This window comes from Carassius auratus, chromosome 23, assembly GCF_003368295.1.
Source record: "Carassius auratus strain Wakin chromosome 23, ASM336829v1, whole genome shotgun sequence".
Lineage (NCBI taxonomy): Eukaryota > Metazoa > Chordata > Actinopteri > Cypriniformes > Cyprinidae > Carassius > Carassius auratus.
The window spans coordinates 19,721,054-19,743,186 of record NC_039265.1 but is presented as its reverse complement, the minus strand read 5'-3'; the positions used below and the strand labels follow the sequence as shown (position 1 = coordinate 19,743,186).

At 35.0% G+C, this 22,133-nt stretch overlaps 1 protein-coding gene across 1 annotated transcript in view; it reads right to left on the bottom strand.

The window, feature by feature from the left end:
• LOC113040900 (astrotactin-1-like) overlaps window positions 1-22,133 on the bottom strand; it is a 109,086-nt gene that overhangs the window by 6,200 nt on the left and 80,753 nt on the right. The window contains exons 6-10 of the mRNA XM_026199094.1: window positions 21,907-22,053; window positions 16,690-16,857; window positions 9,365-9,449; window positions 7,452-7,526; window positions 3,585-3,722 (exon numbers count right to left, since the gene is read on the bottom strand). Coding sequence (XP_026054879.1) covers window positions 3,585-3,722; window positions 7,452-7,526; window positions 9,365-9,449; window positions 16,690-16,857; window positions 21,907-22,053 — 613 coding nt within the window. The remainder of the gene's footprint in view (window positions 1-3,584; window positions 3,723-7,451; window positions 7,527-9,364; window positions 9,450-16,689; window positions 16,858-21,906; window positions 22,054-22,133) is intronic.

Below are 22,133 nucleotides of genomic sequence, written 5' to 3'. Positions count from 1 at the left end.
ATCTAAGACACTAATCTGTCATTATCTCTGATACTGTTCTAAAGCCTACATTGTAACTGAAGATGTTGCACTCAGCTTTGCATAATAATAATAATAATAATAATAATAATAATAATAATACATTTCACTTTTGTACAACAGCTCAATAAAAAAAAAAAAGTTATTCTTCAGAAAGAATCAGTTGATGCGCATTACTTCAACTGTAATTTAATCTGTCAGTTGTATCATTGTACATTACATTGTACATTTTAATAAATATATTTTAATCTATGAGACACAATGAAACTTCCGAACTTTAACTTTATTGTATTTTTGTTTTAGACATTTTCAATTTCAAACGATATTTGGCAGGCCCCCTATGATCTTGCTTGCTACGATTGTGGACCCCTGGTGAACAATCCTGCTGTAACAAATGCAATGACGTTCCAAACATCTCCTTTATAGACCAATACAGAGCCTATACTGTATTCTCTCTAAACTGATTGTTCTGTGCAGTTCCAAGATTGCTTTTCCCTGGATCAGACTATGCTGCTGGGAGTAGAAGTGGTGTACTGGTTCACTTGCACAACAGTAGTGAAATGTGTTTGCTGTGCTTGAAATGAACAAATATTTACTGTGCGATGTACAAAGTCGACAGCTATGGTGATTTTCCAAACAAGCAGGCTCTGACTAGTGCAAATAATAATTCAAATAATCATAAAAACATGTTATTATGCTAATATTTAATTCTCAAAGGAATAATTACAGCTTTAACAGTGTCCAAAGATGATCAGTGCAAGTAATGGCACTTAAATGTATAATTTCCCTATGCCAAGTCAATAAATTCTAGACTAAATTCCAACCAGTGAGCCAGCCAAATTTTGTAATAGCTCATATTAACGTTGTTGGAGTTAAAAATGTGTGTGTGCAGGTTTTTTTTTTTTTTTTTTACACTTCAGTATGTTTAATGGTACCCCTATAGGTTTTTCATACTATGACTCAATTAAAGAGCCCTTAAATGGCATAGTTCACCTAGACAATACAATTTCATCATTTACTTTCATAACTTTATCTCATGTTACAATGTTAGACATGTAGGGACACTTCTTGTGTATCATGCAGAAGAAATGTATGCCATTTTCATATTTGGGTGTATTAGCCTTTTAAAGATCAGGCAGTAAATTATCTTTTTGACGAATGTTAATTAACATGATGTGGGTTACTTCAAAATATTCCAGTGCTCTGAAAAACACTTGGAATTGAGGCAATGTTCAGCAAGCCCAGGGCCAAGGGACCACATGGCCTGCCAAATTCTGTACGAAGGACCCTGTGAAGCTAGACACTCTGCGGGAGATCAGTAGGACACACTTAGCCCTTTCAAAGGAATAAAAACTAATACTTTCCACCACATATATATTGGTATTTATTCATGCATGTAGCTAAGTAACACCTCCATGAACATGTCTTCAAAAACAAATATGATGAAAGACAATAACAGCTAAAAGAACAAAAAATGGAAACAAACAAGTTATGGGTGTACAGTACTGTATGTAAGTGAGTGTGTTCTATATGGTTTAGGAGGACACAAATGTGTGTATTGACATAGGTACTACAATGAAACATGGTTTATGAGGACACTTCCTATTTCCCCATTAACCAAAAGGCTTTAAAAAAAAATAGTAACAAAAAATAAAACATACTAAATGGTGTTTTATTAAATAAAAAAAATAATAATAATAATTGCAAGTAGTTGCAAGTAGCATGCTGTATAGGTAATTTCCAAATGTATTATTTATGATGAACAAAACCATATCTATAATTGAATTTCTAAAAGTAACTTCATGTTACTGCCTTTAAGGCCCTGATCACTGAAATGTTTAAAAGTCCCTTTAAGCAGCAGCTATCGTGATAATTTAGTGTGAGATTAATCAACAGATTAATCAATTTTATGATAAAAACAAATTAATCAAATCAGTATGTGCCCTTTGGCAATGCATTCAAAGCCCCTCTGAGGTCTGGATAAATGTCAAGCCACATCTATTTTGAGCCTTTGCAAAAAATAAAAATAAAAAAATAAATAAATACAAATCCTTTGCTAGTAAATCATCCTCATTTGACAACTCACAAGAGGTGTCATTCAAGCAATAATGTCAGGTATAGTGACATTAGTATAGAAATGTCAGGTATAGTGGCTAAATTAAATCAATAGATTATACGCTATTATATTCAGCAGAGAAATCTCAAAAGGATTTCTGAAGAAAGATATGGTTAGGATGAAATAACTGACACAACTGGATCTTGAAACCAGTGTTTTAGAGACTTATTTAACTCACAAAGTCTTTAAATGTATCCACATAATGGCTTTAGTAAAAGACACTGAAAACACAGAAGCTATTTATAAGTCTGGAACCATAGACACGTTGCTGTACTTTTCCGTAATTATCTAGTCAACTTAAAGACACCCAAGATATCCAAGATAAGTAATCTTTAATTTGTCAAGCTCAGTTGCCTTTGAGGATTTTCCATAGTGTTCAGAATTTCTTTTTCTGGTCTTTTTTTTTTTTTTTTTTTGTAAAGTTTAGTCAAACTTTATCTATAGTGAAGCGTTTTCTATCACGTGCATGTAATGCCTGTCAGAAACCTACATTTTATAATTATCTTTGACAGTTCCTTGTGAAATATGGCATTAATGAATAATAAAAAAAGGAAAATGCATAAGGTTCAACTTTAATTAAAGCATTGATTTTGGTCAATTGCATCCAAAAAGGAACCCTTTGCTAGGCTCTTCCCACCTTGGTTACTGTTACTCTCTCAAATAAGCTTTAAGGCACATCCCATATAAAAAAGAAAAAACAGTGCAGTTTTAAAATAGGTTAAAAAAATGTAATTAATATTGTGACAATGCAGTTTTTCTTTAAATACATTGTCAAATTGCACAGTGAAAACGATTCCTAATGTTTATACAACATAAATATACAGTATGTATAAAATGTATATATGTGGTAGCAACAGAATTAACTCTTCAGCCCTATTTTGACCTGAAGCAAATGCAGGTGTTGTTATGATGTTATGCTTGTTCAATTAGGAATGGAAGCTGGAATGGAAACAGATCCACAGCATGCCCTTCTTAAGATTTATTTAAAGATCTGGGAAAATTATAAACTTCTATAAAATGCAGTTTAAAACTTTCACCCTGGACATTCAAAATATTTACATAAATAAATAAATACATGTAAAAAAAAAAAAAATATATATATATATATATATATATATATATATATATATATATATATATATATATATATATATATATATATATATATATATATATAAGCATGCAAGTTAAAATGGTGGATGGCAACAGTTGGGTACATACAGGTAACATTTTTTTAAACCAGAACTTTGTGAGGGATCCATTATCATACATTAATCTGACGACTGGAAGGCTGCTAAAGGATTGGTCCAAACGGTTTTAAAATAAGTCCTAGTTTTTTTTTTTTGCCTTTTCAGGCAGACTATCCACTAATGCATCTCAGTATGTCATAGTGTTCAGCTATTCTTCTTTGAAACATGCTTGAAACAAGATTGAAAATGTCATCTCCTACCTGACATCCACTGCGTCCTCCATGACAGTCATATCTGTCTTGCACTTAGCAGAGGGGTTGATGGCCAGCTCAGCTGGAGGAATGACAAAGCTTTTGCTAAGTGGCAGCCACATGCCTTCTCCAAGAGTGTATGTGAATCTGCAACACAAAAAGGCAAACTGAATATTTGAGGAACAAAATAAAAATAAATGTTCCATCATTCAGCCTGTTTCAGTCTGCTACATTGTGAGACAAGAAAATTGGCATTTGGTTGACAGTAGTTGTACAATTAAAAAAAAAAAAAAAAAAAAAAAAAAAATGTCCATGAGTGAAACTGAAATGCTGGGAAGGAATATAACAACAGTGATGTATTGGGTAACAACGAATGACACATTTTCACATTTAAAAAGAGACATGTTAGTGTTCATAATCACTGAGGGATTTCTGACCAGAAAAACAATTCCATAAATCCTCGTGAGAGACTCCCACATGTATGTAAATACTTTTATGCATTTGGTTTATTGTATCCGCCTCTGCACAGTTAAGCAAGGATTTAACAAATAATGTATTTTCTTACTGATCCATCTGAAGGTTCAAACTGATAAAAAAAAAAAAAAGCTTTTTCACTTCTGCTCTTCTCTTCTGCAAAATCAAATATAACTGCATTTTCTGTTTGACCCTCACTCTGGAACAGTAGCACATTTTATAACTGGAGTCATACTGGAATGCTTATCTGACCTTGAAAACTCCCCCCACCCCCTGGTTTTAGACGTCCAGGCAGATAAGATCAACTTGTGGGTGGATGTCCATAGAGGACTACAAAAACAAAGCAAATGAGCGTTGTAAAATAATGCCTAGAACAGAAGGTCCAAAGAGTTTGTAGGAGTAATCGAAAACTGGCAGATCTACAAGCTAGCTCTGTTTAACTGCACTTAATTTCAGTTAGTGTCATAACACTCAATCCATAAATGCAGTCCTGTCCAGTACTGACTTGTATAAAAATGGACGTTTGGACAAAGGAACCATAGAAAAGACAACACTTTAAATACTAAACTAAATGAGGGTAATAGACAAGACACACCTGAATCAAATAATAACAATCAAACAAGGGAGAAACTGGGACCCTGTTTACACGCACATGGTTATTTTTAAAAACTAAGACATTTCCCTTCGTTTGCGCCCTTCGTTTACACGCAAATGGAGAATGTGCCTCTGAAACCAATTCTGAACCGATTCTGATTGACTTATGTGGGCTTGAACTTCTCGTTACAACCGCCACCAACAGGTTTGGCTGGCTCTTGATGGCATATATACATGGCTATGTCTAAATTAACACTTTTCGGAAAACTGACATGTGCGCACGATGTTATTTTTAATATATTATGCATATTAAAATAAATGTGTTATTTTTCAGGAAAGATGGCATATTTTCATAAAAAGAGGAACTTCTCTTCAAATTAATTCCTATTAACACAAGTTACATGAGATGTATTAAATACCCCATGTACTAGTGGATAACATTTAACATTAACATTTAGTCATTTAGCAGACGCTTTTATCCAAAGCGACTTCCAATGAGTATTATTAGTATTAATATTAGTATTCGAAGAACAAAACAAAACACGCACACACTAACAAGCGCAAAACACTCACAGGATAGACAAGCAACTTTGAACAATTGCATTAATGACAACATTATTAATGATTAAAGATAACGAGCGCATTGTGACTTATAAGAAAAATGCAATAGCAAATATGGGTTTAATGCATAAATTTTGCACTACTGGAAAATTCAAATGCAATTGCATCTGAATTCTGACCACAATATGCTGTAATACACAGTAAGCTTGTTTTTCAGTTGCGCTCATCAGTCTGGATTTCTCTAAATGAATCTCATTACACCTAGGTAGTGTGTGCCTCATCAGCTGTAACCACAAGCTTATTTATGTCAATATATCATCCATCATCAGCTACCGTTTACATTAAATCCAATTAAACCTGGATCATTTCATGTGCACAGCGTTTTTTTTTTTTTTTTTCTTTCTTGTAAAATATGCTGTTAAAGGTAAACTTATCTATTAAAGTAATAGATTACTGTCAAATTTTGGAGGCAGAAATTTCAGTACAATCAATACTCACATGTTTCATAATTTCCTTGAAAGCTCAAAAAATATATCTGAACACCACAAATTTGCTGAAACCTAACCCAAGCGGTTTTTAATATGCAGATTCAAGAAAAAGGGGGAGTGACATGAAGTATTGCATATCTGAATATTGTTGCCTGATAGTGTGAAACGGCTTCAGTTGAGTTTTGCAGAAAATGTTTGTAAATGGATTATCTAACAAAATGCTGAGGCAGGGATAAAACTCCCTCCTCACATGTGGAAGTTCAAAGGAAAAAAAACATCTATCAAAAAAGTAAGGGTACCTTTTAAAATATCTCAGCACACTGACTCAATAACAAACAAAGATGGAACCTCAGAACAGGATGGAAAGAAATAACTATGAAAAGCAGTTCTCAACATATTGATGTGGGTACCATAGTTTGCACTGGATGTTTACAGACACAGTAACGCATGATTAAAATCTAAAAGGTTCTTAATTTCTATTTTTGAATTGTCTGCAGACTGGAAAGCAAATCAGATTAGAGAGTGTAAAAAAAAAAATTCTCCAAATTAAAAAACACAGACGGTTAACATCTCTCCAACATCTCTCCTTCTCTCACTATTGAACTTTATAGTTCCACTTTTAAAAATCAGTCGCATTATTTCTGATATTGAAAGCTATATATATATATATATATATATATATATATATATATATATATATATATATATATATATATATATATATATATATATATATATATATACATATATGAATAAGCGAAGCATTCAAAATAGATTATGGACTTTCCTATTCATCCATGGCACAGATCAATGATGTATGAAAAAAAGATCTGTGAAATTGAAAAAAAAAAATCTTTCATTCAAGTCATCTCAAACATTCATGTCTGTGCAGGTTTGTTTGGAAATAAAACATTTAATTGTTCCAATGAAATGTATTTGTTTGGTGGCCCAAAGCCAAGGGATATGAGATTTTACACCTTTTGAGGTTATAACACAGATTCCAATTACAAGATGCCCTCCCGTGTTGTTTTCAAATGAGAAAGAAACTGGTTCTTAAGATTTGTCATATAAATAGCTTATGATTTTTGCAGATGAATTAGATTTGAACAATCAAAGGGCTTCAGAATGTCATGGATGAGATCTATGAATAATTCAGAACATGAAGATTATGCATGGCAACTGAAGGTAACCATATGTTGCTTCAATTGGATTAGCACTGCTAAATATTCCAAAACATACACCTCACAGATTGAAACATAAAGCAGTGCACTGATTAGTCTTGAGTCTCCAGTTACACTCAGAGGTAAACATCATCTAAATCCCCGCCTTTGTACATGGATGATTTTTTTTTTTTTATTCACGAAGAATCACATTCAGTGGGCATGTATTAAAAGTAATTACAGCATTTTTCTATTTTCATGGTTTTTCTGAACTGTGAATAGAGCTCTTTGAAGTTGAATAAAGACATGTGAGCTTAGCCAAAATGACAAAATAAGTGTACTCTATTTCACAAGCTACTCTGTCTCAACAGAAACCTATTACATTCTTGTCAGCACCTTTTTTTATTTTTTTTTTCAAAGCATATTTTCTGTAGTCATATAAAAAAGAATGTTCTATTTATTTAGTAACTGGTCCCATTTTATGTATATATTTTTCATCGCACTGCTTCTAATATTCCTAATATTTTCAATATGTTTACTCCCCATTTTAAACCTGGTCATAAGCTTTATTGTACAAATAAAGTGATAATTTTTCTTACCTAAAAATGCGATCAGATGGCTGCTCTCCCATCACCAAGTCAAAACCACGTTGGAAAATTGTGTAGGGCCATGGGCTGCAAAACAGAAAGGGCAGAAAATCAAAAAAAAAATATATATATATATTTATAATAATAATGAACACCTTACAAACTGTACGTCACACTATAGACTCTTCATTCATTGTTAAACAGCTCCAGTCTTCACTAAAGCCATGTGACCTTTGAGATGACTTTATGATGAAAACATAACCATCTTATAAAAGGGAGTTCCTTTGTGAACTCGCATCAGACCAATTATGTCCCCAATATGCATATCACAGAAACTCCTCCAGCAGATGTTGTTTGTAAAAACTGTGACCCGACAGTAGCATCTCCGTTAGTCAGTGTCATACAGACGTGAGCGTGACTTCAAGTGTGTGTTTATCCAAAGCTCTATGTGAACTGATGGAGATTCAGGGAGGCAGCTGTGGGGACAGAGTCTGTCACTGCAGTATAAGAGAAAATACAAGAAGCTGATGCCTCTCTAAATAAGTACTAACAGCAAAAGAGCAGTCACAGCCTGGTTAGACCACTTCACACCACAGATCACCTACTGCTGTTTATCCATCAACATCTGTCCTGCAGAATTCACAATCCACCAAAAGAGAACCCAAAGCAGGAGCATTCTGAGAATCTATTACACAGAAAGGTTAAAATATATATTTTTTTAAATTTCAGTTTCTACTACAGCATCTAAATTTTTTGTCAGTATCACACAGCAAATCATGGGGTCAGTTATATAGCCACTATGTAAGACAACCTTAAATAAATGCTACTTCTGCAATTTATTCAACATGATGTTTGATAGTATAATTCACTTTGACAAGGTAAAGCATAAGTTATTATTTTGGGGGTGAAATATTCCCTTAATATACTGTGAAAATAGGGAATAAGTAGCTATATATGAACATTTGCAGGAAAGTGTTTAGGAAAGATCTTGGCACCTTGAAACTTTAAAAAGCAATGGACTTTCTTTCTCCACCACTAAGTGTTAGAGTCAATTAAAAACTGTTCACACCTTCACAGTAAGCACATTCAGCACTATTCCACTTCCTTAAGGCAATCTTGCTGATTGTTATAATTTGATTTCTAATTATCGGATCCATCTCGCCAACTATCATCACTTCTATCTCTCTCCTAAATTAAAATGCCAAGGATTTCCTCACCTCCAATTCTTAATCAAACTGCTCCAGAGCGACAGCCTCAAACCCAGATGAGCATGTGAAAATCTCCTCAGGGAGGGTCTAATTAACTTCAAACATCTTAAATACAAGTTTTTCCGGTATTAGGGACTCCTAACATTTAAGTGTTTTTACTATATCTAGACACCCTTTTATTTTGTGCCATTCTCTAGTAGTATTTGTGCTTCAACTATCGGTTGACTTAAGAAGCAGCAGCTTAGTTAAGTGCACTGACAATTTTACCTCAGATTAAAGATACCATCTGTTCAGATGCAGTTAAAATTATATTAAATCTTCCGCTAAAATATGAAGGTAACAACACAAGTTTTGAAACTAAAAGAATTTCAGCAGAATTTCAAAATAGTTATTTCTCTTTGATCATTTTAGCAGCAGCACTTGGATACGAGGCATGCAAGACACATACTTTCTTAAGCATGTAACGCAATATACTGAAATGTAAATCACTGTCACGCAAATCTAAAATGACCCAGAGCTTCGCTGTGCTAATCTCTTTTCCAATTCCAGAGTAAAAGCATCATGCAAAAAAGCTAATTAATTCAAACAAGCCAATTTTATTTCCCTACAGTGCATAACACCTGGCTGGCTATCGGCACTGGAGACATTTTTACTACAGATAAGAAGCATGGCCAACTTCAAGGTGACAGATCCATGTTTGTATGGTATGGTACTCACCCCTGATTTGGGCCCCATTCATTGCGAATACATAGATGCTTATGAACAGGGTCCTTCATGTAGCCATCGAAACAGAGACATTCTCCTGCAAGCAGACAAAGTACATCATCACTGATAATAAGAGAAAAGCATTATTAGTATCATACAGCTGTGCTGAGCAGTGATTGACATGTGTCCCTGCAGGAAATCAGTTAGGATGGCACCAGCTTTCTGCCAAAACACTATTGTTACTATGTAAAATCATCATACATTACTTAAGGACTACCTTCAAATGCTGCAAATAACTTTTCAAAAAAAAGAAAAGAAAAAAAAGATGTGTCTAACTGTGCTGTTTTTAATTAGTTTTTCTTATACGTAAAAGTGCTAGATGGGAGTCTCACTTTTTTCCAGCAACTTGCTGACTCCTTGTCAGTTAAAGAACTGAAGAAAGACGTTTATTTAACTTAAAAAAATGTGACTAGAGACACTTCGGATTTTTCTCCATTCTATTGTGATCAATCTAGTTTTAATCCACCATCTAGTTTTTAAATGTAGAGAAATACCTTTTAAGAAGCTTTCAGAATAGTTCTTATTTTCATTTTTATGACAATTGTGGCTAATATTCTCTCTATAATAATTTAGTTTTATTTAAACAACAGTTACGGAAGCAGTCACTTTTCTTTTTTCCTCAAAAAAAAAATAAAAAATAAAAAATGCAGTTACCATTGTCATTTTTGGTGAAGGGATTTTATTGAATAACATCCCTAGAAAGTAAATAATAAAATCTATTTTGCATTTTGTTTCATTTTTGAGAACATTCACAACCCCAGATGTTTTATTAATATAATTGATCATACTACATTATACTGTGTCCAGACAGTTTTGATTGTTTTAGGCTATTTCAAGGTCATTTAAATGCAGGAACTAATGTTTCCTGAACTACTGACTTGTTTACTTTTAGTCCATTTTCACCAGTTTAACCCATTCAGACTAATGTGTGAAGCAGCTGTGAACATGACATACTGATTTTACCCAACTATGGAGTTGCATGACTTCTCCTGTAGTTTGCAATTACCTCCTTACATTGTCACCATACCCCGATCTGTAGTCTAATCATCTCTCTGTATAACAGATATTCATTCACCCCCTTCAGGGTCAAGTGAAAATGACCTCATTGTCATGTTTATGTTAATGTGGTGATTCTCCAGATGTGCAGTGCTATAAATGGGTGCTGTTGTGTGTGTGTGTTGAAGCATATATGCAGGCACAGCAGATTCCCGTGTCAGCCCTCTTCAGTACTTATCCTTGTCAGGCCAAACCACAGGCATGTTGGTCATTATTTGGGTTCATAGGGCTGATGAAGCTGCACCCTTCGCAGGACGCATGTGAGCAGACTGATGCAAATACAAAGGGGCACAGGAAAAACTGCGCTGACCAACATGGTAACAATTGTGTTATGTGTGGGGGGAAAATATATAGAAAAGGCTAAGGCCTGTGCATTCTGTGCACAGCAGCAGTCATCAACACACTTGGACAACGTCAGTGATTGTGTTGACTTCTCATGTCATACACCCAGAGCTCTGCTAATGCAGTATAGGTTACCTTAAATTCTGCATTATGCAGAATAATATTGGATGTGCAAAACCGATGCTCTGACAAACAAGAGAAAATTGTATTCTTGGGCAACTGTGTGGTGTAAAAGATGCAAACTGGAGAGAAAGCCAACTATATACTACATTCATCATTTATAATATACAGTTGCTGTTGCTGTATTAGCAGTCAACTTTTGTCTTTTCAAACTTTTGCTAAATATATATTTTACAGTACTTTTTTTCAGCAAGGTAGCATTGAATTAGTCAAAAGTAACTGTAAATACATTTACAAAATTAGATCCAATATATTTATATTTCTTAAAATGCTGTTATTTTGAACTTTCTATTCATCACAGAAACCAGTTTCCACAAAATACTAAGCAGCACTGTTATTTACATGATAATAGTAAGAAATAAGCATATTAGAATGATTTCTGATGGATCATGTGACACTGAAGACTGAAGTAGTATCTGCTGAAGAATTAGCTTTGACATTGCAGGAATACGTGTCATTGCACATTTAAAATATCTTAAAATAGAAAAAAAAAAAAAAAAAAAAAAAGTTGAGTGCAAAAAGTCCCTTGTCAGTCATAAACACTTTATTTGATCTATTACTGATCATTAGCACATTTTGGCAGGCCAAGAACAAGGTCTAGCACTGCTATTATTTGCATAGTTAACTGTTTTAGCTTTGCCGAGGTAATTTGTAAAACAGAAATTAAACTTGTACCGTAGGTAATAATAACATTTTGATAAATTCAAATGAGATGCAGGAAGCCTTTATGACTCTGGGTGGTAAATGAAAATTTTGCCAGGGAACATGTACCCAGTGGCTTTGTGATTGAGTGATCATTGAGGATATCCAGCAGGTGCTCAACCATTAGTTTAAGCATAAGAAATACATACCTTGTTAATTTATCTCTTCACAGAATATATGCAGAAGGAATTTTTATTTTTCCTTAACTGCGAGTAAGGTATAGAAAGGTCAAAACATATACTTTATCATTTATAGCCTACTATTGATTAAGCACTGTGCATTTCTTGGGGGGTATTCTCTTGGGTATAGTTGCAAATGTTGCTAATTAAGAACCCAATAAAAAGTGAAAACACTAAATAAATAAATAAAATAAAATAAAATCAATTTAAGCCATTAAAATTTTATGTGGACGTACTCCAATGTTCAAACATTTATTTCCTGGGGTGTGACATGGCAGAAAAAGATTTGCAGTATTAACAAGCATAAAATAAGTCAAAGCTCGTCAAACAATAACATGCCAAAATCACTTAATAACTTGAAATTGTACGAAGGTGCAAAATAAGTGTCTTGCAGTGTGACATGCTGTACTCCATCTGAACTGTACAAATCTTTCTAATTGTATTACAGTTAATTAATGTGCATGCTGATTCCAAAACCTCAAATGATGATATATATATATATATATATATATATATATATATATATATATATATATATATATATATATATATTTTACCAGAATTAATCATTTCAACACATTTTTACCAGTCAATTTAACATCAACCTATCATGAGATAAAGGTGAACAAGGTGCAGTAGGGATGTGCGGGTCGTCTCATAACCCGCGGGTCGGGTCGCGGCAAGTTACGAAATTGGCACTTAATTTGTGGGGTAGCGTGTTGGGGCGGGTTACTAAAAACAAAATTTTTCAAAATCCATTTATGTTGCGTGGAATTTAGTGGTGGAAATGTTTATTCTTTCACAAGATTCTTTGATTTTCACCAAAATGATTCGTTCACTGATTTGTTCAGTGAGCATTTCTTCATATCACACAAATACACCACAGCAGGTGGCACAAAAAAAAAGTGTCTTGTGTTATGTCTTAAGTCAACCAACGTATTTACTTGTGACAAAAACTGATTTGGCTTTATTAAAGTGTGTGTATGATTTACATTTCAGCATGTAACAACCAAAACTAATTATTTCAACAACTTTGTCCAATTTATCGAATACTAACTGACCTATTATGTGAAAAGGCAAACAAGGTATAATATGTTGGATTTTAGTGCTGACTTCTCCAGTTTATATATTTGTGTGTGTGTGTGCTCTTATTTTTGTGACATATCAGGACACAACTCTGTATAATGAAATGGGAATGACACATGTATTACAAGGAGAGGGTGACTTATGAGGACATAACCCATGTCCCCATTTTTCAAAACGCTTATAAATCATAGAGAATTTGTTTTTTTTGTTTGTTTGTTTTTGAGAAAGTAAAAAATGCACAAAGTTTCCTGTGAGGGTTAGGGTTAGTGTAGGGATATAGAATATATAGTTTGTACAGTATAAAAACCATTACATCTATGGGATGTCCCCACTTTTCACAAAAAACAAACGTTGTGTGTGTGTGTGTGTGTGTGTGTGTGTGTGTGTGTGTGTGTGTGTGTGCGTATGTGTGTGTGTGTGTGTGTGTGTGTGTGTGTGTGTGTGTGTGTGTGTGTGTGTAAAAAAATCACTACTCTTGGATTTAGACAGAGAAAGTGACTATGTAGAATTACTTATTAATGAAGTTTTTAAGTCCCAGATAATTCATCTCTTTCCGTGACCACTGAGAGTGTATGTAGGGTATCTATTATTCAGTCAAATTAATGAAATGAAAGTGCAAGGATCAGGTAGCCCGAGACACAACATTGCGTGTTCTTGTTTAATAAATGTCCACTAAAGTCTGATGGAAATGAGGGAAGTGAAAAGGGTCTCCCAGAGGCTTGTTATCAGTCCGATTCTCATCTCGGCTTTTACACATCCTCTGCGCCTCTGATACACAATCTTTTTTAAAGTGCACACAGCTCCAGTTATTGTCACTCCCCATCCTAGCTTTCATCAGTATCTCCCTCTCCTGTTTTATTGAGACAGTCTTACAGTTTTCCGTGAATATCCTCCAACCACGTAGTCTATCCCCCCATCCCCCACACACCGACAGCACAATGCAATTATTGAACCGTGGCAGAACCAAGGTCTCATCCTTTTAGATTTCATTTGGAGGAAAGCAAGGCGAGTTCCCAACGGTCCAACTTTGATTCATTTAGTGTTGGAAGATTCACTTTTCAAAGGCCAGTAGAGCTTCTCTTTTGAATTATGGATGCAAACAGGAGGAACTTGTCGACAAATGATAACAATGTTGGACTGATTCCTGCTGCAGATTACTGGGAAAATAGCTATAATGTGAATTTATTGCTATTCATTTTGATGTTACTGTGTGTCTGTTGACTATGTTTTGCCTGACTGGAACAACTATAAAAATGGAAAAGATCAATATCAGCTAACAATTTTGCAGTCTTTTGTGGTAAATGCAGATTCATGATGCATACAGAAAACAATTCTGCACACTGCCTGAGATTATTCATCAATATTCTAATAAATTTCATAGGTATAGTGTGTACTGACATTTAAAAAATAATAAGGTTAAACAGAACAAAAAGCAATTGGAAAATGGTGTTAATTAAGCTAAGGACCTCCAAATATGACGACAAGGCCTTCCTATATTGCAAAGGCTGCTATCTGTTTTATATTATCATTGAACTACAACTATAATTAAAGATATAATTAAAATGTCTGGAAAATACTTACTTTGCATTTATTTGATGCATGTATTGATTTTTCTACCTAATAGGTTAATACTGTATGTACTGCATAAATATGGTGATAGGAGGAAAACTGCCCACATACTGTATTAGAGTAAATCCATGACATTAGCTTTATATAGTGAAATGTAACAGCTAAATACATTTGAAATTATTCGAAAGTCAAGACAAAGTGAAACCTGACAATTTTGCATTCAAACTGCTAAAATCTTATATGGTATAAGTTCATCTGGAGTGTTAACATACAACTGAACTAGGGCTGTAGCTATTGAATATTTTAATCGAGTATTCTACCAAAAATTCCATCGATAAATCGAGTAATCGGATAAAATGTGTTTTTGCTTAATTAAAGTGCAATATTAATTATGAAAGAGAAAATAAGACTCCTGGGTCTCTTAAAATGAACAACTAAGTTTCCCTTTTTAGAATTTGTTTTATTTTATTTTATAAATGCATAGAATGCAATGCATACATCAAAAATAAACATTTAATTATTTTATACCTAAAAAAAAAAAAATGTTTGATTTATATATATATATATATATATATATATATATATATTTTTTTTTTTTTTTTTTTTTTTTTTGAAGTAGGCTATGCACATTCTGCTGAACAATAGTCTTTAACCGGACTTAATTTTGATGGGTTGACCGACTTACCTTTGCATTTCTGTGTATGTGATATGATGCTAGTTTTACTCAAATAAAACGGTCAAATGCTCATGAAGTGACTCTCAGAACAGTTCTGGAGATGTTGTTCATGTGTTCACGTCCTTATTTAGTGAGACAGCAGACGCTGAAATCACCGCGAGCATCACGCGCACTTCAGTGTGTTTGATAAAGGAAGACGCGCTTCTGCTCCATTCATTAACAGTGACACGCAGAACATGCAGGATTCATATTTAAATAGACTGTAAATTCCGTTTTTATGACTGGATTATATATATTTATATTTTTGATATATCTTGTAATGGACACATGCCACGACGTTCTATTTACGTTTGCCTGCGTCCTCAAATCAAAACACTGCTGACTCCGTGCATTATGTGATTTTGGACACAGCGCTTGTGTCTCCTGCCGCTTTGTGGGTGACGTAAACGCTTTGTGTCACATTAAAAAAATCATTGCGAAAGAACCTGACGTGAGATTTAAAATAAATTAAAAGAGGCTTCGAGGCAGAGAAATTTGCCTCGATCATTTTTTGTAATCGAGTTAACTCGAGGAATCGTTTCAGCCCTAAACTCAACATTTTTGAATAAATGTCATCTAGAATATTAATGCATCCCTGGCTCAGAATATCCTGAAGTTAAGGCATTCCATTTAATCTGTGCTTTGCCTAATTTACGTCCCAACAAAGGAAGAAAAAAAATTCTAATCCAGGTCACTCAAGCTGTATAAGCCCAAGTTTTACATTACAAAGATTCATTGCCAAGAATTATTGTCCTCACAGCTCTTGCTCAATTAAGCTTTCATTACTTAATACTGTTCACTCAAGAGAGACACCTTCAGAGAAATCTGCAAATGAACAGACAGATGAATCAGAGCTAAGCCTCTCTCTCTTGTCCCTTCTGCTCTTTAAAGGAAGCTGTATTACAACTGCAGTTTGGTGAACACATTGATTTTACACAGTGAAGGGGATGGGCATTCATTCACTAGGGCGAAAGGGTGGGGAAAAAATATTTTACGATTAATAGGCAAAGACACAGACTAATGAATTCAAGGCAAAAATAAATAAATAAATAAATAAATCTCCAATGTGCAGATTGACAGTTCACTCAAAAATGAAACTCTCATGTCAAGTTAAACCAGTATGACTTACTTTCTTAAATGGATCATAAAATAAGAATGTGAAGAATGTTCAGTGGGGTCCAAAACAACATTATTGGACTGATTTTCATTATATGGACAACATTTTTTTCCAACATTAAGACATTTTACAAAATCTCTTCTCTTGAATTTCACAAAGGGGGGGGAGTTTAGAAGACATGAAGGTGACTTTAGTGATGATTTTGAAATGACTTTTCAGATTCTCAGATGAACTATCCTAAGTATGTCCCTCAGAGTGTGTGTTGCTCCTGGTGTCAGACTTTCTACATGAGCTGTGTGAAGTACATAATCATGTCAGGGTGGTGTTGTACCTGTATCTGGGTCACATTGGTGCTCACAGGGGTCCAAGAGACGGCGACCACATAGATCATTGACCCAGGGGCCACTGGCATTCTGCTGGTAGTACAGCAGCACTTGGGCTGGGTTCAGCCAATCAGATGCGTCCAACTGGCTGCCCTGAAGCAGAACGAATCTAGAGCCTAAAAAGAGAAGAATCAGAGACGACATCTGTTAAAAGTTCAATTAAATAAATTTGTGGACTCTATTAATGAACTCTGAAATGACCACAGTAACATAAACAGCCATTTTTTTGTTGGAACCATAAACTGGAAGCTACAAATAGACTCCTTATGTAACTGTGGTACAAAAATGTTGAGATTCATTCACTGATTGGCTAAAGTGACTGTTTCAACAAGTTTTTATCTTTTTGTGTGTTATATGTGAGTCACTGATTCATTTATTCAACAGATTCTTAAATGGAAACCTCTCTAATTGTTTGTTATATGATTTGTGTGTCAAATCAACAGTACCACCACTCCCTATACACAGAGTACACAGTCTGCGTAGGGCACCAACTTCCAGAGGGATGTGTGCTGATGCGTCCCATCCACGCTTGTGACCGCTCACACCTCATGCTTGCGGCTGAATGTTCATAATTAATGGATGGAAATCTATGCCGGGTACAGGACATAAGCAATCCGGCACATAGAAAAGAAAACTAAACAAAGTAAAAAAAACGTTCAAGAGTCTCACATTTAGGGACCGTCTCTAAAGTTACATGCGATATTGGCATACACTTGTCTAATGTCAGTAGCATTTGAGGAGAACGACTTACAGTCATAAAAACAGCTGTAATTGTTCATCTAGTTGTCGGCTATAATGCACAATTGAATTGAATGTTTGATATTTATTACAATAAACTGTAAATCATATGTTATTATGATACTTTTTCACATGGGCTCAAACGCAAATTTGAAGCTCAATAGTATTTGAGGAGAAAGACTTGCAGTCATAAAACAATTGTAATGTGTTAATTTAGGTGTCAGCTACAATGCACATCTTATACTGTACATATAAGGTGAATACTTTATATACAATACTGTATATTTTTGATATATATATTAAAATAAATTATAAATCATTTAGGTAAAAACGAGGCCCGTTTATCACTTTCAGGCACATTCCTGTGAAAGTTGCTGGTGTTACACGTACAGGACAATCAAATCCTTGTTTAGGATACTGACCAAACATTTAATTCAAATATTCACTTTATCTTTCATTTTTGGCCACCTTTTTGCTATAGATGACACAGCCTTTATAAATTCTTCAACAAAAAAACATGCATATCACAACCCTTACAAAAATAAACCATGGTTTTATCATAGTAAAACTGCTTAATTTCCTTTTGCGTGATTTCTGAATGCTTGAGACTATAAAATAAAAATGTCAAGAGCTACAATTGTAATTTGTAAATAATACCATTTATTCATGTACTTATTTATTTGATTAAAGTTCTATTTTCACCCCTATAGTAGGTGTTTTTTTTTATCATCATATTTGAGGAAGGGGGGCACAGCCATACAATCCTGCTTAGGGCACCAATTTGGCCAGCAGCGGCCCTGTACCTAAGAGACTCAAGAAAGTTGTGTTTAAGCAACATGATTGTTTTTCCCTCATAACTGTTATGAATAAAACTGTTTTAGACTTTTTAAAGAAAAGCAAAATCCTTATAGCTGAAATTCTATGCATTATATACATTGTTCTATGTTTATTATTTCATGCACAGCTGTGAGTAAGATAGAACAGTACAGATAAAACATCTGAACTGAAAGTGTGATGTTTTCTGAATTATCCCTCTAAATATTTCCAAACCATGAAAGCCATATAGAACGGAATTTATTCTGCAAAGATCAAGTTTTATCAGATCTGCGTTGACATCAAGTTTTACCCTGTAATACTGTTAGACAGTTATAGACACATCTTAAATCTGATTTGTCCAATTCAAAGGCGAACTGTGAATCATTCAAGTCTTCTCTTTTCAGATTTCTTCCACTTAGACATCTATGGGAATGTTAATCTACCCTAAAGCACCAGACCCCATAGAAAAGTGTGCTGCATGAAAGACAAAATGACAGATGAGCAAAGCCAGTCACAATCCATCATATCGTCTAAACTATAGAACTGACAGCTAAAATGCCAAAGAGCTGAAAGAGAGAGAGTGGAAGAGCAAGAGAAAATAGAGAGGGTAAGAGAGAGAGAGGCCTGTAGTCTTGGACTACAGGTGCAACATTGAAATTCAATAACAAGCTCTTCCAACACAAACACAACTTAGGTCCAACGCACAAACAGAGGACCCTTGCTGAAAGCAGGAGTGCATTTTTAGGGATTAACTAACAAAAAATAAAGTTTTTATAGCGTGACAACAGCTCTGTTGTTTTCAAAATAAAGTTGCTTTTTCCAGTCACTAACTACTTTTTTTTTCCAACAAATAGCAGCTTGACAAAATATTGCTGTACATCACAGTTCCCTTTCAAGGGAACTTCGAACTGCGTCCTCTAGGGGTCACTACAGGAAAATGCCTCGTTGTGACCCGTGTCTGAAGCATACATTGAAAAACACCAACAACACGTTGGCTGGCGACAGCCCATGACGTCACTACTGGTGCGACTACAGTATAAAAGGTGCCAGGAGAACATGTCATCCACTTCTTTGTCTTCACTGACTGTTCAATCAGGTCCACTTCCGTCAAGTATATTTATGACAATTATAATTGCATACAGTTAGTGTTGGCGGTATGGTTATGTTCTGGGCAACACTCCACACGCCTGTCCATGCAGCCATGCTTGGACAGAGCGGGGAGAGCAGCAAGACAAACCCCCCTTGGGTACAGAACAGAACCATTATAAGCATATATAATTACAATTCACAATTACATGAGTTGTAAACAAAATGTGATAGAGAATGCTTCCAATGAACACACTGTAAAGAAAGAACAAGTTAGATTGGATTACAGGTTCAGTTGGTGGAGTTGGGGTTGGAGGAGGGAGTTAATTGCACGCAGCAATGCGATGGAAGAGACACTGAATAATGGGAATTTAAATAGACCGCAGGTGATAGGTGTCAAGACTGGATTGGTACATGTCAGGAACAGCTGACTGTCAGCTGATGCAAGCGTGACTAACATGGCCTGACTGAACAAACGCGATGCTCAATTTTTGTCTGAAGCATACATTTTGAACGTGGTAAGAGTGATCTTTATTACAACATCATGGTGAGCACTAGTAAAACGTTTAGAAGATGTGTGCATCTGTGTCGTTGTTATTTGACACCTGATGACACACGCAATCTCTGCATTTTTTGTTTCGGCGAAGAGCACGCAACGTCCTTGAGGGGGCAATTTGCATGCATTGTGACCGTTTTCCAATGAAAAAGCTCAGTTTTCATTTGTCTCTCTTTTCAATGAAAGAGGGGCAGCCATCTGCTTCCATCATTTCAGGACCCACCGCTGCTGAGCTATGTAAGACTAGTCCTTTGTCCGTAAGGGGTAATGTCATGGACAGCTGTCAAACTCGCAGGGGAACTCCTAAGGGAACTCCTATAGAAATGGTAGGGTTGGTACTTAGTGCTCATTATGGTTCTGGCTTGCACTCCCCTCAGCATGATGTATACTATTCCCTATAGTGAGCCCTAGAGGATGCAGTTCGAAGTTCCCTTGAAAGGGAATATCTCAGGATATGTAACCATGGTTCCCTGAGTAGGGAACGAGACACCACGTCCTCTAGCTTCTTGCCATGCTTTGGACACAAGCTTCAGACAAAGAAGTGGATGACATGTTCTCCTGGTGCCTATACTATAGTCGCACCTGTAGTGACGTCATGGGCTGTTGCCGGCCAATGAGTTGTTGGTGTCTTTCAATGCATGCTTTAGACATGGATTACGACGAGGCGTTTCCCCATAGCAACCCCTACAGGACGCAGTGTCTCGTTCCCTACTCAGGGAACCATGGTTACATACGTAACCTGAGACATTTTCTCATCACACACACACAGCCAAGCAGGCTAAGGGATTTATCAATCAATAGTCTTTTCTCCCATTCAAAATCTTAGTTGAATTAGTCTGTTCGGATTCAGTGATTCACATACTGATTTTCAAAGATTCATTTTGATTCGAGTCTCTGTGCATTTACTTTTGAAGCAACATTTTTATTTAAACTCTAGTTTTAGTGAACATGTTTTATGTATTTTGTTAGATTGTTTATAGTTGTATTTTACCTAAAAAATATATTAATTGTAGGGTTAAAGGTTGTTTGAATAAGTAAAATTATTTTGTTTTATTCAAAAGATAGATACACTAACATTAAAATACATTCATTTTAAAAAGAGAGAACATTTTCATAAAAAAAAAACAAAACAAAAAACACTGCTTACACTGCTTAAAGGAGTTCCCATATTATTTAACATAAACTAACTTGACTTATAGCCCCATTAATAGAGGAAATGTTTATCATCAGTAACAATGTCTCCACAATGGTTTAAAATATATTTGATTATTTTAACAATTCTTATTTAATACATTAACTTATAACATAAAAAAAAAAAAAAACATTAAATATCAGATCAAATTAGTGCAGAATCAAATTTGTGTTGCTGATCGCAATCACTTCAAGGATCAGACAAATTTCCAAGTGCATAATGAAAAGATGAGTTTTTGTGTCATTCTAATGGTTTAGAGAGAAATAAAATCAAATGTGCCTTTTGCTCCAGTGCCTTGTTGCACCCTATAATCTAATATTTTTATATCTACAAATATATTGCATCCTTTAATGTATTTTTTATAGTATCTTTCATAATAAAAGCATCTCACATTAGCTAATATGCTAAAGCTAGCAGCAACACTAAATGAGGTCAAATTGTCTGAAAATCTTCTGTGTCAAAATTAAAAAATTAAACGTTAGTTTTTCATTTGAGACTCTTTAAAAATTAATTCTCTAGATGGTACATAGTGTACAGTGCAAGAACATGGTGTATAGCCCAGTACATGATTTGAAATTCAACTAGAGGCTATGCATTCGCTTCCGATTGTTCTTTGATGCTTTCAGCACACATCTGTTTGGCTTTTCACTAGAGACACAGCGAAAGTCGGCATGGCATTTGCTTTAATACAGTAGAAATTGTGAGGGATAGACGGGGGGGCCGAGGAATCCTGCTGCTCAGGGGCCAGACGGGAAGCAGAGCAGGTGGTGAGATTACCGTCTGCAATGAGGTGCTCTGGAACGTGGAGTATGACTCTGACGTTGATGCTACAGGAAAGGTGAGACGCGCAGACCAGGCCGATCAGACAACTCACCACGCTGATCAAAGTCAGGGTGGTCTTGTTGATAGGGCTCCGTGGGGAACCTAGGGAAAAAAGAAAGAGAAAGCAATAAAAGAGAGATGCTATAAGACTGGAAAGTTCACATTTTTTATGTGTACCTTGG